Here is a 14,997-nt window from a genome sequence, read left to right as displayed (position 1 = left end):
TGATACTAACCTTATCTCTTAATTTTGTTAAAAAAAACCGATCAATCTATTTGATATGTAACGTAATACGTATAGACATATGAACATACATACATACATACATATGTGTATACATTGGAAATAAAAATTGAAGTTATGACAGAACATTATTTTATTATCAGTATTCTCTCAACATTACGTATGTAATAACATACGTATATCAACGGACATGAGTTTTGGTATAATTAAACGATACATATGTATATATATATATATATATATATATATATATATATATATATATATATATATATATATATATATATATATTTATATATCATTCATATGAAACAGTTTTTGGCCAAATTTCAGTACGTACTTTATTGCTGGCAACGGTAGGATTGATTGCTACAACAACAGCACTGAAAAAATGTAAACTTGGAACAAGTTGGAGCATCGTCTTCGACGAAGATTGCACCAGGTATTATCAATGTTCTAACAGTGTTTTGATGCTAAAATTTTGCCCGCGTGGTCAAGAATTCGATCCCAAATCAAAAGTGAGTCAATCATATATAATATTCCTTATATACATATGTATAGAAGTTAGAAGCATGGTGTATTTTTAGACGTGTAGAAAGCCACTGTTTTTTGGATGTAGGAATATATTTAAATTAGATTCTCAAATCGATCAACTACACAAACGTCCCGATTGTCCTTATAATCAGAGTGAAACAATCCTGTATCCTCACGAGACCTACTGTACCAAATTTTACTCTTGTAACATAGGATTATTGACGATACTAGATTGCGCAGCTGGAACTGAATTCATCCCTGAGAAGGGGGTAAGATCTATTCTTGTAATTTTTTTCTGTTTACATACATATATACATGTGTACATTTGGATAATTGAAGTTCCATTCTAATAGTACTGCGATTGGATAACTGATGGTGGTTGCTCATCTCGTACAACTAATCAACACGTAATATGCAACGATCCAAATATATTTTTTGTGCCTCATGAGAGTGACTGTGGAAAATACTACTTCTGTCTCAGTGGAATTCCGCAGCACATGCAATGTCCAGATGGCGAAGAGTTTGATATTGAACTGCGGGTAAATATGTTAAAAAAAAATTGTTACCTTAAATTAAGTCGAATTTTAATTTATGATTGTTTTCAGAAATGCGTTTACATATCTGACAGCGGATGCTTTGCTTCTAAGACTACATTTGATCAAAATATCTAATATACATATGTATGTATATATGTATATGAGATAGCCAGCAGTATGGCTTAATGGTAGCGTGTATGATCAGTGGATTCAATCCGCTATACTGCTGGTAGATTTGGCGGTATTTGTGACTCCAAATCGATCGTTTCTTGTCAGAGTTTGCCAATTATATCTGATCATTGTTGAAACGGTTCCTCAAAATAGGCAAAAAATCATCTTTCCTGCGTCACAAATCTTCTGTATTTATTGTATGTACAATTTGTAAAAATTATGTACAAATCTAAAATCCATAGATGTCTCAATGGATTAATTATGTAATGAATGAATGAATTAATTGTTATTTCATGTTCTCAAGCTTCTAGAAATACAGTGATTTATGTAATAATAAAATGCTGTATTGTTTATAATTAATTGTCTAGGATTGGGGTCTTCCTGTCAAGCCTTCCTGGTATATATACATATATGTAAAAAATAAAAAATATGATGGAATATCGGTCATACAATGGAATATTTTTTTAATAAACTGCAATTTGTACCAATATAAAACGTATTTGTAAATTGTAAAATTGTAAATTTGTAAATTGAAACTGACTAGTTTTATATTTCGTTTATTATGTACATACATATGTATGTACATATATGAGCTGTTATATTAGAAAGTGGGGGAATTCCAATTTTCAGTCTCGAAAATACTATTTCTGTTTGACAAATTGTTATTGTTCACAAATTGTTATCGCTTCTTTTAATTCGATATGTCCAAGATCTCGGAAAAGAAGAATAAATATATTAAAGGCCACCAGTATTTTTAAATATTTTTAAACGCCAAACATATTTAATATTTTGCGAGATATTTCTCGAAATGGAGAAAAGTGAACTTATGCTACTTTCAATTATAACGGCTCATATAATGGAACCAATGTCACATATGATTAAATAAAATATATAAAAGATTTTTTTAATGGCTCGTCGGTGTTTCTTGTAATTGGTGATTAATAAATAATCAAGCAATTTTATCAGAGAGAACTGAAAAAAAAATCCGATTGAGTTAACGATAAATGCAAAGTTCAAGTGATTCGTTAACACAGTTTTTAATGATGACTCGCGATATATTTTACTGAATTTTAATCTTAATATCAATACTAAATTAAAATTTAAATCAATATATATATATATATATATATATATATATATATATATATATATATATATATATATATATATATATATATATATATATATATATATATATATATATATATATATATATATATATATATATATATATACTTAATAATATTAAGCATAAAAGGAATTTAGATAGGGATAATAATAAGCAAGAATACAATCTAGTAAATAAGGAAATTAAAAAGAGAATAGTCAGGGATGTCAGGGATTTTAACAGCAAGCTAATAGAAAATACCATTAAGAATAACCGTAGCCTGAAAAAGTGCAAACAGGATCTTTTCTTAGGCAAAAACCAAATGATCGCAATCAGATCAGAGAGCGGAGTAATAATTAGGAATAGAGAAGAAATCATAGACAGAGTTTACACGTTCTATGCAAAACTATACGAGAACGACAACGGCCAATTCCCCGCTCTGGAATCGACACACGGCCAAAGGGTTCCTGCAGTATTGCCTAGCGAAGTAGAGGCCGCGCTAAAAACTGCAAAGAACGGTAAATCCCCAGGGGAAGATAATATTCCCATTGACTTACTAAAATGTGGCGGCCCCCCCCTAATTAATATCTTAGCTAGGCTTTTCAGCAAATGCATCCAGAACCAAGCTATACCAGAAGGATGGAATAACGCAACTATCATTTTAATACACAAAAAAGGCGACAAAAGCGATATCAAGAACTACCGACCCATTAGTCTACTTTCAGCGGTCTACAAGCTCTTCACGAAGGTTATTACAGAAAGGCTGAAGAATATCCTCGACGAGAACCAACCTGTAGAGCAGGCAGGGTTTAGGGCAAATTTCAGCACAATGGACCACCTCCAAGTAGTTGGCGAACTAATCGAGCGCGCCAACGAATATCAACGGCCATTGTGCCTAGGTTTCGTCGATTATGAGAAAGCCTTCGATACAGTTAGTCATAATGCAGTACTTAACGCTCTAAAAACACAGGGAGTGCCGGAAACCTATGTGGGACTGTTAGCTGCAATATATAAGAATGCCACAGCTTCGGTTAAAATTTTTTCAGGTACAGATAGATTTAGCATAGGAAAAGGAGTAAGACAAGGAGATACAATCTCGCCCAAGTTATTCAATGCGGTGCTTGAGGGAGTTTTCAGGAAATTGGATTGGGATACAGCCGGAGTAAGCATCAATGGTCGCTTTTTGAGTCACCTTCGGTTCGCAGACGATATAGTTTTAGTAGCTCGTGATTCAGCTGACCTACTTATCAGACTAACACAGCTGGACAGGGAAAGTAGAAAAGTAGGATTAAAAATTAACGTAGATAAGACTAAACTAATGTTCAATAGTTATTGCATGCCTGATAGCATCCCCTTAGATGATAAACCAGTAGAAGTAGTAAATAATTATTTATATTTAGGTCAAATAATTGACATGTCTGGTAGTAAAAATGAAGAGATAAAGAGACGTATGAAATTAGGGTGGAGTGCATTTGGACGGATGAATGCTGTTTTTAAATCAAAAATGCCACTCTGCCTGAAGAAAAGGATCTTTGATCAATGCGTTTTGCCAGTGATGACGTATGGATGTGAAACTTGGACACTGAACGCCAAGATGCAAAATAAAATCCAATGCACTCAAAGAAGTATGGAACGCTGTATGCTTGGCATAACGAGGAAAGACAGGAAGCGGAACACGTGGGTGAGAAATATGACAAGGGTAGTGGACATAGTGGATAGAGTGAAGAGATTGAAATGGCAATGGGCGGGTCACGTAGCTAGGAGGATGGACGAAAGGTGGACAAAAGAAGTGCTTGAATGGTACCCGAGAGAAGGCAAAAGAGTAAAAGGAAGACCGCAAGGAAGATGGGTGAACGAAATTAGGAAAATGTGCGGAATGAGATGGATGAGTGTTGCGCAAAACAGAGACGAGTGGAAGCGTGTTGGAGAGGCCTTCATCCAGCAGTGGATGGCGAATGGCTGTAAATGATGATGATGATACTTAATAATAATTATTAACATACAAATAATTGCCACGCGAAGTCTACTCGCGTAAGTTTCGCCCCCCCCCCCCCCCCCCCGCCACGGACCTGGCGTAATTTATGAGTGAAAGCTAAATAACTACATTACTTTATTACCGTACATTTTCATCCAAATCTAAAATAATTTTGTATTGCCTTAAGCCACAGTACGCCACGCGGTTTCTTTTTTTGCATAGTTCATTTTTCCAGTATTATTCTATTGGCCTATATTTTTTATCTATAGATGCAGTCGACAGGGGTTTTCAATATGAAATATAATATGTATTTTAATAAAAATAAATAACACTAAAATAAATAATCAAGTTTTATGTATTGTAATAAAATAAATAATAACAATTAAAATATTTCCGTGTTAAATATTATAGATAAGATTTCCATTTCCTTTTTTTCTATTTATCGAGATGGTTTATACCCACTTTTATATTTAGGCTTGCACGTACATTATATAATACAACATCGGTTTTCTGTCCGTAATATTATTTATTTCTTGTTTTAAACTATTCGGCTCCTTTGAGAGTATTATTCTGAAATAAAATGAGCATCCCTGATAGCAGATACATAAATAGTGTCTCGCTTAGAGAAAAGCGTATTTAGTTAACAGTAAGTTCATACAAAAATAGTCTCAATGTACAAACATACGTGCATAGCAGGTGTACCTTAAGTATTAATTTCTTTTGAAAATATGCGAGAACAATATCAATTTCTTGACTGGTATTCGTCTTTTATTAATTGGAAAAAAAGCTTTACCCCCAAAATATAAAAACTACATCCGAAAAGAGCCCACGTGGCGTACATTGCCTTAAACTATTGTATATGCATAGTTTTGAGTCCATTTAGTGAAAATATTTTCCTTTTGGTTGGCGCTATATTAAGCCGCACTATGTCTATATCAAACAAATATTTATCACTAATTAAAAAATAAAGATAAAAATGAGATTTATCGATGTTTTCAAATAGTTTTATCGATAACTAATAAGTGTTTGAAGGTATACAAAAAATGTGCGCAAAACTTTCAACGCAGTCACGTAAGACCTTTTGCCATTCGAACATCCTTCCTTTCACAAATTAAAAATGTCATTTAAATTGACATTCGGTACGTTTTTTCACAATTAAACAAATTCATAAAGATTTTCGGGAGTGATTAGCTCTTACCCAAATCCTCATTTTTAGGCGTAGTTCTCGTGATAGTAATATCATTAACATCAACACTTGCATGTCCGAAAAACTTCAAGGGAGACATAGTGCACGATGACAGTACAAAGTTCTATCGATGTCATGACGGCTCAGCGACTGTCATGCCATGTCCTGATGGACAAGAATTTCATGCAGAGTTAAAAGTGAGTACTTTTTGTGTAAATATGATAACATTTCACTATAAAATATATTGCGTGTTTTTTTCTTTTTAGGTTTGTCTAGAACCTGTTCTGGAAAAATCACTAATACATTTTGGATCGCAACGAGTGCTTTCATCAATTCTGAAAGATGATGATCTTCCGGAATGTCGGAGAAATCAAACAACTACAATATATTTTCCACACGCAACTTCTTGTACGTTATTCTATTCCTGTGTGAACGGTATATTGACTTTGTTAGTTTGTCCCGAAGGAACAGAATTTAATGTTGACAAACTGGTAAGTGTAATTTCAAACAACAACTATTATACATACATACATATTTAATCATTACTAGTTTTTATGTTATGAAACATACATATCTTTAAGAATTTTCGAATTAAAAATGTTTTGAAAATCGATGGGAAACGGTAGATTTCTGGTTGGTTGTCATCAAAAACGGTACATAGTCCAGTGGCGTGTCGTAGAAATCTCCTTGTTTTTATCGCACAGCCTTACTTACGTGTGAGCAAGCAGGATACAATGGACTCGGTATGACGTCACCCAATCCCCTTGTATCCTGCTCGCACACATAAAGTTGTGCGATAAAAAAAGTACATATACATGTATTTACATACATACATATGTACATATGTAGATTGTATTGAAATTGGTCATCGCGATGAATATTACAGATATTCCCAACCTGTAATTTTGTTATGATCCAACATGAACAATAAAATATAAATAAGAACAAACTTTCCAGTTTTCTGATTATCTAGTCCTTAATACACCATAATACTCAAAACCATTTTAAAAACCTTTTTTTTTCTTGATCCTTTTTCTGATATGATTATTGCAATTTTTCATAGATTTGCGATTGGATTTCTGACAGTGGGTGTTTAGCGCAAACACCAAATACTACTTCAACAAGTACTTCAACCAGTACTTCAACAACTACTCCAGACCCGACAACTCCAGAACCGACAACTCCAGATCCGACAACTTCAGACCCGACAACTCCTGAACCGACAACTCCTGAACCGACAACTCCCGAATCGACAACTCCAGAGCCCACAACTCCAGATGAGACAACTCCAGATGAGACAACTCCAGATGAGACAACTCCGGAGCCGACAACTCCGGAGCCGACAACTCCAGAGCCGACAACTCCAGAGCCGACAACTCCAGAGCCGACAACTCCAGAGCCGACAACTCCAGAGCCGACAACTCCAGAGCCGACAACTCCAGATCTCGAAACTCCGGAACCGACAACTCCAGACCCGACAACTCCAGAACCGACAACTCCGGAACCGACAACTCCTGAATCGACAACTCCGGAACCGACAACGCCTACACCACCTTGTTCGGACCCATCCTTTTCGGGATTCATTCCCCATGAAAGCGACTGTAAAAAATATTACTTTTGTTTAAGCGGATTTCCAATACTTTATGAATGCGGCAGTGGATTGGAATATGATCCAACTTTGCAAGTAAGTGATTTTCAATGTCACTCAAATTAATGTGGATATACATACATAAATGGCACGATTTTAAATAATTTTTAAATTTTCAGCTTTGCGTAGAGATTTCTGACACCGGATGCACCGCTTCTCAATCGAAAATATCTTACAAGTACTTGAACATTCAATATGGCAGTTTTGTGTACAAAATAAAAAACTAACTCATCGACTCATCGAAACGACAACATTTAATTTATTTATGATATATTAACAAAAAACATTGTATGTAAATAAATTTCAATAAAAAGTGTTCATATTTCAATGTCGATCGACTTATGTATGTACATATTTACAATTATAATAGACCCATTAAACTTAGTGATATCTTCAAAAACTAAAAAGATACGATGGCTTTGAACTATCGTTAATCAGTAGACTCTTCATAACCGACCCATTCAAACAACAACATATTATAATCGGTTGTATTTAAAAAAAAGTATAGAAAGAATATAAAAAACAAAAAAAAACTTAATTTTTGTTTTTCGAAAAAAAAATACATTACATTAATCAATTGGGTACATCGAAGGTCGAAATTGTTCACTTTTCGCTCCGGTCTCTTACGTGCATATGCATTCATCACATAAATACCCCTATTGTGGAAAAATCAGATAATCCTAATTGGTTTACAACGATCGAATGGCGCGCGCGCTCACAACAATACGACTCATCAATTAAATTTATTTTTCAGTTCATCGGGGGGTTCGCGTGGGGTTTCTCGCATCTCCATTTCCCCTCCCCTTACACCCCCATCATCTCTGGTGGGGAGAATCACCCTCGCTGCGGGGTAGTTAAGTTGTTTTCGTAACAAACGCCATGGGAATGTTTGTTCCCCGCCGCCGACTGACAAACTGCCGACATTCAAAAGCAACCTCCTCCCCATTTCCCATCCCATCCCATCCATTCCCATCCCCTGTTTTCTCATCCCCGAAACTCCGCACAATACGAGAAAATGTCTTGTTTTATTGCATCGTTACACTGCTTTTTTTTCCCGCCACTGCACGTATTGTATAATAAGCGATAACCGTTTTTAAGACCTAGAAATAAAAACTAAATTGGTCTACAACTGTCTATGCCGTACTGCAGTGTGCGATTTATGCATATTGGAAAAACTTATTTACATATAACCCGAAATTTATGATTAATTTCACTTTTTCAGTAGGTAATTTCACTTATCTATATGACTACAATATAAATAAATGCTATATTTTATATTAGTTTTATCAAATTAAAGTGGCTTTACTAGCTATGAAGATATACTCTTTAAATTTTCATCATTTTGATAGACAGCATTATTTTTAAATGCCAACTCATACATATTATTTAGAATTCTAAAATGAATACATTTTTTCTGAATAGACATAGCATAACCAAATTGTTATAGGTAAGTTGATCATATTTCTTAGGAATCAAAATTGTGGCACTCGTCTAAAAATTTTATAATTTTTCTTTCAAATAACTATTAATATTGTCAAGGAATTATAATTTTTTCAGAATGTAAAATTCTTGTGTACAAGGAAAATAGAAACAAGATAAAAAAAGTATAGTTTGATTACATGTACGTAGTTTATAGTTCAATATAGTTTATTTATATGTAGTTTATAGTTAATTAATTAATTAATTTGATGCTCGTGCACCTGCGAGCAAATGAAACGTGTATTTTTTTTCTGACACGTATAAAATTAGCAGATAAAATAACTACAAACTTTCCAAAAATATATTGTCGGTTTCTTATACATATAATAATTGTAAAAATTTTGATTTCTATAATTTTGATTTCTTTAGTAATACAACTTTTACCAGAACACATATTTCTTTAAAAGAAGAAAATAAAACGATATAAAAATAACGAAAATAATATAGACTATAGTATTGTATTTTACAGTTATTTAAAAATAATTGTCATGAAAATGTAAAATGAATCATGTAACAAAAAATTTTAATTTTACTTTAAAGTTAATATATTGTGTGAAGATGTATATTTATACAATAATATTTGTTTTTGGAAAAACAAGGACAAAACGGGACAAATTAAATAATTTCGTGAAAACGATGGGACGAACTCAAAGTACGTAAAAAACGTCCCGGCCAAAACGGGACGTATGGTCACTCTACCCATAACATATTGAAATTAAATAATATATTATTATATTAGTTGTGAATTTATTTGTCGCAATAATCAAAAAAAAACTATAATTGAACGAAAGAACTATTAGGACTAAAAAGCATCAAAAAGCAAACGTATACATACATATGTACATATGTACATATTTACTTGATATTTTTATTTGATTTAAAAATAATGTCAAAGTCAATGTGGTCGAAACCGTTTCAACAATGAAATCATTCAAGTTGGAAATCACTGATAGGAAACGGTCGATCCAATGTCTGGCCAGCAGCACGAGATCAGAGCTCAAACCGGTGACCCCTCAGTTATTAGCATTTTTCACTAACCACTGAGGTATCATATGTTGCTGGAATATGCATATGTATGTACATATATGGATATAGGTAATACTTGTGTATAAGTCAATACGTACCTATAAAAATATAACGTAGGTATAAAACTTTATATTTAAGAGCAACTTATAGTTAACTAGTGGTTTTACCCGGCTTCGCTCAGTATTTGTAGCATAAACCGCTTACACATGACTAATCTAATAGTAAACATTTGATTAAATTTATTTGAATAGTTTTATATTATTTAAATTTATTTGAATTTGTTTTTTTATTAAATTGAACGTCATGGATTCTACGAACCAAACAAACAAATACATATACACAGTGGCGGACTGGGACTGAAATCAGTGCATGCCAGGAGTCAAAGGGGGCCCCACCCAGGGTTAAAAAAATTTGTCCCCCCCCCCATATAACAAAATTTTCTTCTTTCCATCACGCTAAAAATCAAGGGCAAAAAATAAATAAAATTTTCAAAAATGGGAATAAAAAAATTTAGGTACAAGAAAAATGGCAAAAGCAAAATAGATCCATAAATTACATTGTATATTTCGTTTTAATCCTTGTCCTAGGTAAATAGAATGCATCGTAAAAGAATGCGGCATAAAAGCGGCTTTTACTTTCGGTAGAAAACAATCAGGGATGTCATTTCAGCTTTTTCTTGGAGGGGGGGGGGGGGCAGGCAAAGATTGGTCAAATTGAATTTTTTTTCAAAAAATCTTTTTTATATCGGAATAAAAATGGAAAATATACAATATGAAAAAAATAAGCTTATTTTTGAAAATATATATATAAAAATATCTTATGTAAAAAGCCAAAAAAGCGCCGCAGGCGAAAATTTTTTTCCAAAAATCTACACATGGTCGCAAAATGGTTAACAAAAGTCGACCATCAAAATGTATCACTATATAAAAAAAATATACAAACTTTCGGAAAAATAAACGATACACATCTGTTTTTGAGACAAAATAAAGTAAAGGCGACCTTTCTAACGATTCGCTCAATGGGATGAACAGTTTCTAAGAATGTTACCCAAGGCATACCACTTAAAAACCAAAATATATTTGCTTCAAAATAATAAAATCTTTTTTTTTCAAAGCACATAGCAGCGATTATTTTATTAGTTACACAAAAGTAACATAATATAAGAAATAAACGCAGCATTCATAGATCCATAGTATCTCATTAATCATTAAATTCATAATATTTTCTAAATTCACCTATTTCTTAATTTAGGGGGGCGAGTGCCCCCCCCAAATTACGTCCCTGAAAACAAAAAATGCATAATATTTTCAATTAATGTTAATCGAAAATCGAGATTTTGGGGAGGGGCCCCTATCCTTATTTCTATATACATGGATGTGTCTAGATTAGGAATAGATTTTATATTCGGAAACTGTTTAAAATTGTGTATTTAAATCTTACTATATCGTCGAAGTATAATCAAATGTTATTTTGAAAGTATGTATGAAGTAAATTTAAATCGCTGGTTGATGATGAATCGTCCTATCAAAATTGTTTTAAGCAATTCAGTTTATATTATTCACGGAAATTTGTTTATTCCCATTTTTATTTCATTAGGTAGTTGTTACATAGGTTGGAAATATTAAATAACCTTGAGGTTGGAAATGGTCCCGGTAAAAGGGCCCAAGCAAATGTTGAAACTTACATTTCGAGCCTAATAAAAAAAGGTAACCGATCCTTGGGCTGTTAAAGCAGGTATTAGTTGTTTGTGTATATCGTAAGAAATTTGTTTTGTTGAAATACCCAAACTCTAGGTCCCAAAGTGCAATATGCTATAAATTTTTACACACGTGAAATAGTTAAAAAGCTATTTAATTTTACTGAGGGCCCATATTTTCTAACGGATAGTGGGGCCCACATGCCATCGGGCATGTACGCTTGTATGGCCAGTCCGCCACTGCATATACATACAAAGTCTCTTTCGAAATTATATATTAGTTAATATAATACGAAGCATTCAGATTTGAGTATATTTTAAGCTGCCTTATCGGAAAGTTAAAAATAATTATAGTAGAAAACACACTTAAAGAGATGTTATATTGCTCTTGACGTGAATTTGTAGCGATATGGCCGAGTGTCCAAATGGCGCCAGGACGACTATCCTCTCACATCCCTTTTTCCCTATTTTCCTGCACGAAACGGAATCAACCGCTCCGCGACTTCCCATTCCCAATGAAGGAGGCTTTTTTGCCTTGAAAACAACCCCTCCCACCCCTATTCTATTCGCATCTTCGTCTCGCTGCCACGTCTATATGGCGACGAACAAAATGGCCGACCAATGCGGCAAAATGGCGCCTCGCCGCATTTCCTTCGCGCGTAAAAGCTTTTTTCGAGAAACGTACACATCGAGAACTAAAAAAAAATAAAATCCATTCTTCCACGCGTGCAATATACCAATTGTAAAAATAAACCGAGCTCGAGCCGATAAATGTTCAAAGTTGAATCCAAAAGGGAAAAGTTATCATTATGCAAAATTACATGAGCGGAAAGTTTCAATGTTGACATTACGGTCGGTAATAGTTCCACCGAGGTCCATTACAAGCGAATCGTCACAAATGCAATTAGCAATTATCAAAAGCTCCCCTCGTGTCTCGTTGCGAATAATACATAAATAAAGGCATTCATGCGCTTTCGCCGCTTGAAATCGTTACTGTTATTTATTCTTGCCTTTTTTACGATCCACCCCTGTTTTTATCGTCGCGTTTTAGCCGCCGTACGATAATATGTAGGAGGAATCGAGATTAAAATAATAAACAATTTAACCATATCTGTCGATAACGATCAAAGGTGAAAAACATCAATTATGTTTTTTGATTTTATCGAGCTAGAATAATATCAAGATAAAATTAATCACTTGGTTTACGCATAACTTTTATAAGACGAACATAACCTTCATTTTAGCGGTCAGGAATATTGCTATCAAAATGTTTCTACAAACATACATACATACAAAATCAGCACATACCTTATATGTTATCAGTATTTCAGATTTATATAATTTACATTTGAATGACGCTGAATAGCTTGGTTTCATTCGTGAAATTAATCGTATTTTTTCACACAAGAAAAAATACGTGATATTCGTTTGTTTTTTTTTTAACTTTTTCAAATTTTTTCAATAGTATTTGTTTACTTACATATAAAATGAGTCTTTCTTAGTAATTTTATTATTTTTATATGCATTTCTAATGGATGCTTGTATGTGTAATTTACATATTTACATACATTTACATACATTTCAGCCAGCAGCATGGGTCGGTGGTTGGGCTTTTGGGGTTTGGCGTTTGATCCCGTGAGTTGACCTCGATTAAAAAGAATTTATTCTGAATATATTATCTGTAATGCTGCTAGTCAGACTTGGATATTTGCAACTTCAAGCCGATCGTTTCCTATTCCGAGTTTACCAACGATTCCTCCATTAAATTGGCTAAAAACCATCCTACCTACTATGTCACCACTATTTCAATATGATTTATTTACAAGTTTAAAATTCATAGATTTCTCGTTATTTTTTAGTTTTTCAGTGTCTCGTAATTCAGCGACTTAGGTAATAAAAAATTAGGTATTGAGGTTTACCTGTGAGGCCTTCCTGGTATATAAATATGTATATATGTATGTATGTAAAATAATACAATTTCAATAAAAAGTCCAAAGTTGTTTATAACATTGGATATATAGTACAAACAAATTATCGATGATTAAATGTGGATAATTTAAAAAAAAATCAAAGTACATGGAATGATTTTTATAACTCGTTACTAGACTTGAGTGTTGGCTTGGTGCTTTTTAAATAACAATAGACCGCTCCTGTCGTTATTTTGAGTCTCGTGATATTCAACTTATTCTAGATATATTCGAATATTAATTCTAAATGTCTATCCAGAAAATCTCGGCTAAAACTCAGCACAGCAGCTCACGTAAACGACAGTTTTTATTCACGCTCTACAGACAAGTTTTGGCCAAGTGTAAGGAAAAATCGACTTACATATACATTACAGAGCGCGACGATATGGCGCAATATTGCTTGCGTCGTATTATCGAGTAAATATTGTCACAATATGACGTTGCTGAAAAAAATCAAATGCGCATGCGCACTTTCGTTAGTGCGCGTACACTAGCTACTATGACGTCACCACGTGCGAGAAAAAATCCACAATGGTAAAAAAAACCGGTTTTGCTTGATACGTAATCGTGACATGCACTACTGTATAATATGAATAGATTTTGTCGGCTACTAATGTTACATGCTGTTACGTCTACGCCACGTTAGACATGAATGTGTCCATATAAAATGTATCAAAGAATACTTTTAATACTGCTGGTTACTTGAAGTTACCGGTACGTGTTGTGCTGTGAATATACCTTAATACATATCATATAAATTTTCATGTATAATACATTATCCGTTCTCCATTTTTCCAACTACATATAAATACATGCATATTAAACTAAAATCATGTATTTCTTAATAAAATCTGAAATTTGTAGCGATATGGCCGATATGATTATAGTTGGACTTCAACAACATTGTTTTAATGCCAAAAATCTTTTTTTGTAAATAAATAAACGAAGCAATTTATTATATTATCAATTTTCTTATCAGCAATACATTTCTCCCTCTACTATAGTAATTTTTACACACCCAATAAATCAATCAATCATATTATATATATAAAAGGCAGTCCTTTTCTACATACCTATATACATATGTATAATAAAGTAGAATACAGAGTGCAATCTACACATACATATTGGATCCTTACACAAAGTTTCCAATTCGCCACAATCCGATAAAAGTGTATCGGCGTACGATTTATTCGAATAAGTGAAGATTTGTCCGAAGATATGATGACAATTCAGCTGGGGTCGGTGTAACCCCGCGAGTGCAACATTTGTCATCCCCTCGTCCCATTCGCCACGGGACACGGACTCGTGGCTCGTAGGGGTTCCGCTTCATTTACTTATTAAATGTATTGATTGCCACTGGCAAGGGACCCATCTAGAGAGGGTCTATAAGGGCACTTAACTTGGAATAATATTTTCGAAATGTATCTATGCCTATTGCGCCAGAAACCCCTTCCGTCTGATGGTAAGTGTCGCACAATTAACACAACAGCTCAAAGTAAACAACTCACATGTTTGTATGTAGAATAGGTGTGTATGGAGAAATTGCTGATGGTCTGGGAGGTTCGAGGATCGATCGAATATATATTATTCATATATATCTTATCTTATATCTTTAAAAATAACCATTTTTACTGTAAATATTTCCCTTAC

The 14,997-nt window shown here is 33.5% G+C and overlaps 2 protein-coding genes across 4 annotated transcripts; both read left to right on the top strand.

Moving 5' to 3' along the window:
- Positions 1 to 59: 59 nt before the first annotated feature.
- On the top strand, positions 60 to 2,003 carry LOC143913061 (protein obstructor-E-like). 2 transcript variants are annotated; one of them, XM_077432578.1, is made up of 5 exons: positions 60 to 218; positions 352 to 536; positions 606 to 821; positions 906 to 1,091; positions 1,158 to 2,003. In XM_077432578.1, the coding sequence occupies exons 1-5, from the start codon at positions 209 to 211 to the stop codon at positions 1,221 to 1,223; spliced, it is 663 nt and encodes a 220-aa protein (XP_077288704.1). In that variant the 5' UTR covers positions 60 to 208; the 3' UTR covers positions 1,224 to 2,003. The 2 variants fall into 2 exon arrangements, with proteins under 2 accessions (XP_077288704.1, XP_077288703.1); XM_077432577.1 differs by having other exon boundaries at positions 166 to 218; positions 334 to 536; positions 1,158 to 2,002.
- A 2,977-nt stretch (positions 2,004 to 4,980) lies between these two features.
- LOC143913060 (uncharacterized) lies at positions 4,981 to 8,757 on the top strand. 2 transcript variants are annotated; one of them, XM_077432575.1, is made up of 6 exons: positions 4,981 to 5,481; positions 5,559 to 5,725; positions 5,795 to 6,019; positions 6,592 to 6,941; positions 7,001 to 7,212; positions 7,296 to 8,497. In XM_077432575.1, the coding sequence occupies exons 1-5, from the start codon at positions 5,460 to 5,462 to the stop codon at positions 7,044 to 7,046; spliced, it is 810 nt and encodes a 269-aa protein (XP_077288701.1). In that variant the 5' UTR covers positions 4,981 to 5,459; the 3' UTR covers positions 7,047 to 7,212; positions 7,296 to 8,497. The 2 variants fall into 2 exon arrangements, with proteins under 2 accessions (XP_077288701.1, XP_077288702.1); XM_077432576.1 differs by having other exon boundaries at positions 5,363 to 5,481; positions 6,592 to 6,911; positions 7,296 to 8,757.
- The last annotated feature ends 6,240 nt before the right edge of the window (positions 8,758 to 14,997 follow it).

The sequence above is a fragment of the Arctopsyche grandis genome, chromosome 6, assembly GCF_051622035.1.
Source record: "Arctopsyche grandis isolate Sample6627 chromosome 6, ASM5162203v2, whole genome shotgun sequence".
NCBI classification, from domain to species: domain Eukaryota; kingdom Metazoa; phylum Arthropoda; class Insecta; order Trichoptera; family Hydropsychidae; genus Arctopsyche; species Arctopsyche grandis.
The sequence above is the reverse complement of the archived record's forward strand: the minus strand, read 5'-3'. Positions and strand labels throughout refer to the sequence as shown.

Bases quoted from the DNA above. Each gene is read 5' to 3' on its own strand.
- LOC143913060 (XM_077432575.1), top strand. From the start codon at position 5,460: ATGTCATTTAAATTGACATTCG. The intron at 6,020-6,591 runs GTAAGTGTAATT...AATTTTTCATAG, and splicing joins AATTTAATGTTGACAAACTG to ATTTGCGATTGGATTTCTGA. The intron at 6,942-7,000 runs GCCGACAACTCC...CGACAACTCCAG, and splicing joins CCAGAGCCGACAACTCCAGA to ACCCGACAACTCCAGAACCG.
- LOC143913061 (XM_077432577.1), top strand. The intron at 822-905 runs GTAAGATCTATT...CCATTCTAATAG, and splicing joins AATTCATCCCTGAGAAGGGG to TACTGCGATTGGATAACTGA. The intron at 1,092-1,157 runs GTAAATATGTTA...GATTGTTTTCAG, and splicing joins AGTTTGATATTGAACTGCGG to AAATGCGTTTACATATCTGA.